The sequence below is a fragment of the Crocodylus siamensis genome, chromosome 1 (genome assembly GCF_052110815.1).
Source record: "Crocodylus siamensis isolate JL-2025a chromosome 1, ASM5211081v1, whole genome shotgun sequence".
NCBI lineage: Eukaryota > Metazoa > Chordata > Crocodylia > Crocodylidae > Crocodylus > Crocodylus siamensis.
The window spans coordinates 375,054,735-375,060,920 of record NC_143395.1 but is presented as its reverse complement, the minus strand read 5'-3'; the positions used below and the strand labels follow the sequence as shown (position 1 = coordinate 375,060,920).

Sequence of the window (6,186 nt, the reverse complement as noted above, 5' to 3'; positions counted from 1 at the left end):
TTTTGGCATGGAGAACAGAAGTCAACCCAGTTTTACTGCAATTCCAAATTGAAAATAGTATTTAATATGGAGTGATTTACATATATCAATACTGTATGTAACCCAGAAATATCTCTCTACTGTATTTGTGAAGAAGTGAAAATTAAAGATTTTTATATGAACAGCCTGAAACAAGAATGTTACCAAAATAACAAACTCCAAGCTATTTTTATTATAAAATGAAGCTATAATTTTCCATCAATAGTTGTCTTTAAAATAGGTAAGAAGGTTGGTATTGAAGAAAGGAAGTTGAAAGATTATTAACTATTTCTGCCTTCCTTCCTTTAACAATAAACTCTTAAGAAAATGTTGGTAATTTTTTTCTGAAAAAGCACAACGTTCTCAAAGTTCCAATTTACAAAACAATAACCACACCAGAAAAACATTTTTAGAAGTACATAAATGCACAGTTGATGTAATCAAACAAGTTTACCATAACTTTACCCCTTTATACAAAGGTAAGAACCACCAAAGTAAAGTAACTTTAGCCATCACACAAACCATTTAGTGTTTCAGTGGGTTTTTTCAGGGTAATGAAATCAGACAGACATAACATTTCTGGGAGAACTTAACTAAACATTTCTGTACTTCAGTTGGTTTGTTAGGAACTTTAATGTGGTATTTCTAGACTGGCAGAAATTTGTGTTCATTCTTGAGAAAAGTAATATCTTCAAAGTTTTGAGGTAAAATAAGTAATAGGTTCTTAAACTACATCTTTTGTGGTAATTTCTTAGATTTTAAAATTATTTTGCAGCTTTTTGGCCCAAAGGACAGTCTTTGTACACACCACACAAGGTTGCTGGATGAATCTTGCAAGTTATAAAACAGCATATCCCTTTCAAGACAACTTCTGGCTTCCTTTTTCCCCATAGTGAAACTGTTCCTCCTCCCAACTTCTGTTCCTTCTGGATAGATGTGGGTTGACTCTCAACCAATTATGCTGTTAAATCTATGTGGGTGTGGGCCATGCATGCTGTCAAATTTACACGGACGATGATATTGTTTTTATAGCACATGGTCATCTATCTGACTCCTGAATTCTTTCCAAATATGAAAGATGAGAATGACCCTTCTATTTTTTAGAGGCCTTGATCTCCAGTAATGAGAAATTCTTTCTGCTAATTCTGCCTCTGTTACCCTGGCAACTCCTCTCACCTATTCTTACAACTGTTTACTTGGCTGGTTTTAGGCAGACCTGAGGATGAATGCTTTGCATTCACAAGCTTGTCTAACTTTATCTGAATGACACAACTGCTCCAATAAAAGATCTCACCCTAAGAAATCCTTGTCTCTTGTGTAATTTCTGGACTGTCATGACTACAACATCACTCTTACACTACGGCAAGGTGTCCATGGCAGTGGAAGAGGGATGTTGTAGCCAAGATGGTCCAGAAATTACAAAGATTCCTTAGGAAGACCTTGTTTATTGGGCCAACTGCATTGTTAGGACAGACCTGAGGAAGAAGGCCTTACATTTGAAAGCTTGTCTGACTGCATCCCGCTCCCTAGTTGGTTTAATACAAGAGATGGCTCTAAGAAATCCCTGCAAAGAATCACTTCTGGACTGTCTCAGCTGCCCCTTCACTCTTCCGCTGCCATAGACATCTTGCAAAGTAGGCACCAAGCTGCTCAGTGGGTGCAATGAAATGGATGTCAGTGCCTGTGCACAATGAATGAGCTGCCTCTACACAACACCAAAGCTGATTGTGTTCATCCACCCCCCACCCCAGCAGATGTTGGACCAGTGGTCCCTGGAGGGAACAGAAGCCAACCCAACCCAATTGAGGGGTCCTGGGAGGGAGCCACTAACTGTGCTGCTGCCTCAGGGTACGGGTGCCCCTTGGTTAAGGCCAAGGCTATCTGAAGAAGGTGGAGCGGGTCATCTAGTAAGAAAACGCCAAGTTTTGATGGGGGGATGGGACCTGAAGAGGGCCCCGAGCTGGTCCCCTCTCTCCGGGCGGAGCCCTTGGGTGCCCTGCTGGCACGAGTGTGGTGTTTCCTGCATCTGTCAGGCGGCCCTGTCGGGGGGGCACCAGCCCTACCGATAGCATCAGTGTTGGCCGTCGGGGCGGGGGAACGGGCCCCGTCGGGGGGGCAAGTGCACCCCCTACCAGTCGCCTATGCCCGCTGGGCAGGGGGCAAACAAGCAGCCCAGAGCAGAGGGAGAGACCACGGCCCCCACTCCTTGCTGCCTCTCGCAGCCACAGCACCGCCAGCGGGCGGGGCGGGGCGCGGCCCGCGGGTCTGTGAAGGAGGGACAAGGGCGACCCGGCTCGGCTCGGCCCGGTCCCGCCCCGCGCACCTGCTCACCTGTCCCAGCCGCGGGGGGAGGGGGCGGCCCCGCCCCCGGGCTCGGCGCAGGCGCCCCGGCGGTTACCGCAGGCAGGGGGCGGCAACATGGCGGCTTGAGCGGCGGCGGCTTCGGCTCCACAACAACAGCGGCAGCGGCGGGAGCCCGAGCCCTTCTGAGCTGCTCCTGCCGCGAGCGCGGCGCGCCTCGGCCAGGCCGCCCCGCGGCGAGGGGGCGGGGTGGAGTGGAGCTGCTGAGCGGACAGGCGTGGGGGGGCGGCTCCGGCTAACGGGGCAGCGGCGCCCAGAATAAAGGCTGCTCCCAGCGGCTACCAGGACGGTGCCCGCGCGCGGCGGCCCCGGCGGGGCGCGGCTGCGGCGGATGCGCGGCGCGCCCGGGCCGGGCTAGATGGCGAGCGAGAAGCTGGCGGTGGGGCCGGAGCCGCCGCAGCAACCGCCGCCGGCGCCGCAGCCGCAGCAGCAGCAACCGCCGCCCGCGGGGCTCATCGCGGTCGGGGCCGGCGGCGTGGGAGCGGCGGTGATGGGCGAGCTGCGCGCCTCGGGCTCCGGCGCCGTGGTGCTGCCCGCGGGGATGATTAACCCGTCGGTGCCGATCCGCAATATCCGCATGAAATTCGCCGTCCTCATCGGCCTCATCCAGGTCGGCGAGGTCAGCAACCGCGACATCGTGGAGACGGTGCTGAACCTGGTGAGCCCCCGCCCCGCCCGCGGGTCTCCCCCCCACCCCTCCCTCCTGCTCACCCGCCCGCCCGCAAGTTCAGCCGCCCCCTCCCCGCCCCCGCACTCCATCTGCCTGGGGGCATTTGCAGCCGCCCTTGCGCACATGGGCAAAACGCAGCCCGGAGCCCCGGGGGCCTGAGCCGTGCGCAGGAGGCGCTGCCGTGCCCCGCGCCGCTGAGCGGGAAAGGCTTCGCAGCCGCTTGCAATGCTGGGTGAAGTGACAGGCGCTGACTGGGGGTGTTTTAACCTGTATTTTCTTTCCCGCCCCGTTCCATTGGGTCTCTGGCACTTTTAATCCCCGCTCGGGCCCTCATTATTCTCCCCCCCAAATTAAAAATAAAAATCAGGGTGTCGAAACGATGCCGGTTTTGCGGTGCGTTGAAAGGCATAGCGGCGTTGTGTGGTGAAAGGCTGGGGAAATGTAGCTCCTTAGTCATCCGCTCACTTCATGGTGCGAAAGAGTTACTGCAGGACTGTATGACTTAATGTTTTTGCGCTACCTACACCAAAGCCTGAGGAAAGCTAACGGAAGCCAAACAAGAGGATCCAAAAATGGATCTAAAAATGAATCACTTTCAATTATGGGCAATTTGGTGCTGCTCCTGAATGCATGGTTTGCTGCAGCAAAGCTCCTGAAGAGGGTTTGGTCAATGAAACAACCTCTTTTTTTTTTTTTTGCCTAGAAAATAGGATAGAAAAGCCCGTGGTTAAGGCTGAAAGGCAGTTGTTTTAAACTGCCTTTGTTCCCAACCAGTTTAACATTTTTTAACCTACCTCCTTTTTGTAACAGCCACAAAAAAAAAAAAAAGGGGGGGGGGAGACAGGAAAGCTTGCACATAAGATACAACTGTATCTGGCATTTTAAAAGGATGTATTCTCCCCTTGTTTTGACAATTACTTGCATTTGACCTGGCACAGGCTGAATGGCAAAGCTGCAGCAGGCAGAGAGACATGGACATGGTCTGCTTAGGTTATTTTAATATGTATTAAGTTATGGATACCCAAGAGTTAAAGTTCCAATAGTTCTGTGATATCCTATAGCCCATGATAATGAGCTGTTGTCTTTACAGACTGTTTTGTCATTTTGAATAATTTTACAAGTAACCTTTCAGATAAACTGCTGTGGTAGAAGTCATCATAACTTTGCTTGATATTACCTATTCGTTTAGAAGTAGCACTTGCAGCAGAGAAAAAAACAGGGAGTCCTTTCATTAGGCAGCTTGAAGTAGATCATGACAAGTGTAAAATATTTAATCCTTTTCCAGTTCTCTATTTTGTTTGTTATTGTAACTGATAATTAAAAGGAAAGAGGCTTAAATCTGATGATGTTTGTGCATCAATAACTGGAAAAAGATTAGCGTGTCTCTTTTTTTTTTTTTTTTTAATCTGAAAGGTAGGCAAATCCTGTAAGCAAGTAGTTTAGCAAGAATTTTTCATGATTTGCTTATTTAAACTTTTGCTCCTATTTTTGAAGTATGTCCATCTGTAAGGGTGGCAACAATGCTTTCAATGTCAGGAGACTTGCATGTATGTGAAACCAGTTGGGAAGCTGCTGCAGTAGCGATGCATTCTGGATCAGTCATTACTTAACAGATGGATTCAGGCACACAATAGACTAGAAAAAAGAATGTATTCTTTCTTTGATTTGTAAATATAATCTACCTCTTTCCGGTGCAGTAAATGTCAAGTGTAAATTTTATGCTTATATATTTGAAACTTAATTTTCTTGCAAGTAAAACCAAACAATGGTACCTCCCTTACAATACCAAAGGTCACCTGCTGCTGTCTTATTGATTTTAGCTATAAATACTTGAATCGAAAAGCGTTTCTGTATTTTAGAGGGGTGTTTTTTTTGTTTGTTTGTTTTTTTGTGTGGAGGTATAACACATCTAAGGCTGGAGAGAATTCAGAGTTGCCATACTACACTATTTATGAATGAGTTTCTTTTAGTTGCAAGTGTGGTAATAGGAATGGGCAGTGCCTAAAGTGCTATTCACAGTGATGTCTTGAATTAGACAATATAGTTACAGTGTCAGTTTGACGATGATCATTGCTTTTACTGGCCCACGGTGTGTATTGACTGTTTTGGAGTTATCTAGCCCTGTTTTATTTATGGGAGGCTGTATTAGATAGGGCTTCTAGTATTCCAGAATAGGTGGTTCTTACTTCTAACTTCTTGTTTGTTTGTTTTTTGTGTAAAATGGTATCTGAAATGCATGTTGAAAGTGTTCTCTGTATACAAATGAAATGTACGTTTTTTAATTCCATTTTACATTTTTTCCATGCTACCTTTGGCATGCAGGGCAAAAATTCATCTGTTCAGTTTGTTTTTATTTTTTAAATTTGCTACTGCTTTACTCTGGTGTTGAGATGCATCACTCTTTGCTTCCTGTTTAAAAATGCTTGGGACTTCTCTCTTATTTATGCCAGTTGGTTACCTTTTGAGGGCTTAGTGTGTGAGTCTGCATGTTACCAACCAGAATGAGCCCTTAATATCCAGTGTTGCCTTATAAACTGTTCTGTTATATTAACACATACTCAGTTTAGTGCTGTGTCATAGAATCACAGAGAAGTAGGGCCGGAAGGGACCTCGAGGTCATCTAGTCCAGGCCCTTGCCTGGACAGGATCATCCCTCTCTAAACTATCCTCTGGTTCTAATAGAGAATGTGCACTGATCGGTGATTTCTCAGATTGGGGTGACTTCAGCACCAGCAACGCTGTCCGAAATCTTCTGTAGGCACTTGTGTTGAAGGCATATACCATATTTTCTCAAATCCAAGATGAGATGGCCCCACATCAGCACTGGGGAGAAAAGCCCCTCAGCTTACATTCCTATATAAGGAAACCTCACTAAATCCACTGTCTATCATTCAATTGTTGTCAAAAGCAGCACATGGTCACTAATGGAAATCAGCAACAAAGTTGATTAAATGCAGCCAACACTGACCATGACTATAAAGCCAGGTGGCCTATATTGGGCAAATATACTGATGGGAACCTACCATAAGGAAAGATTACTGCAACGCATCTGAATAAGATATATGGTAGTGCCCATTGTGTGCAGTCCTCCTCGGTGTTGACACCTACATAGTGAGCCACTACTTAGAATACATTTC

The 6,186-nt window shown here is 47.0% G+C and overlaps 1 protein-coding gene across 11 annotated transcripts in view; it reads left to right on the top strand.

Annotated features, from left to right (window-relative positions):
* Window positions 1-2,239: 2,239 nt before the first annotated feature.
* The window catches only part of NBEA (neurobeachin), an 835,610-nt gene continuing 831,663 nt past the window's right edge, over window positions 2,240-6,186 (top strand). For 4 of the 11 annotated variants that reach the window (XM_090027564.1, XM_090027518.1, XM_090027536.1 and 1 more), the window contains exon 1: window positions 2,242-3,037. In XM_090027564.1, the coding sequence (XP_089883690.1) occupies window positions 2,738-3,037 (300 nt within the window). In that variant the 5' untranslated portion in view covers window positions 2,242-2,737. Of the gene's footprint in view, window positions 3,038-6,186 lie in introns of all 11 variants that reach the window. The other 7 variants (XM_090027544.1, XM_090027571.1, XM_090027527.1 and 4 more) reach the window with 4 other exon arrangements.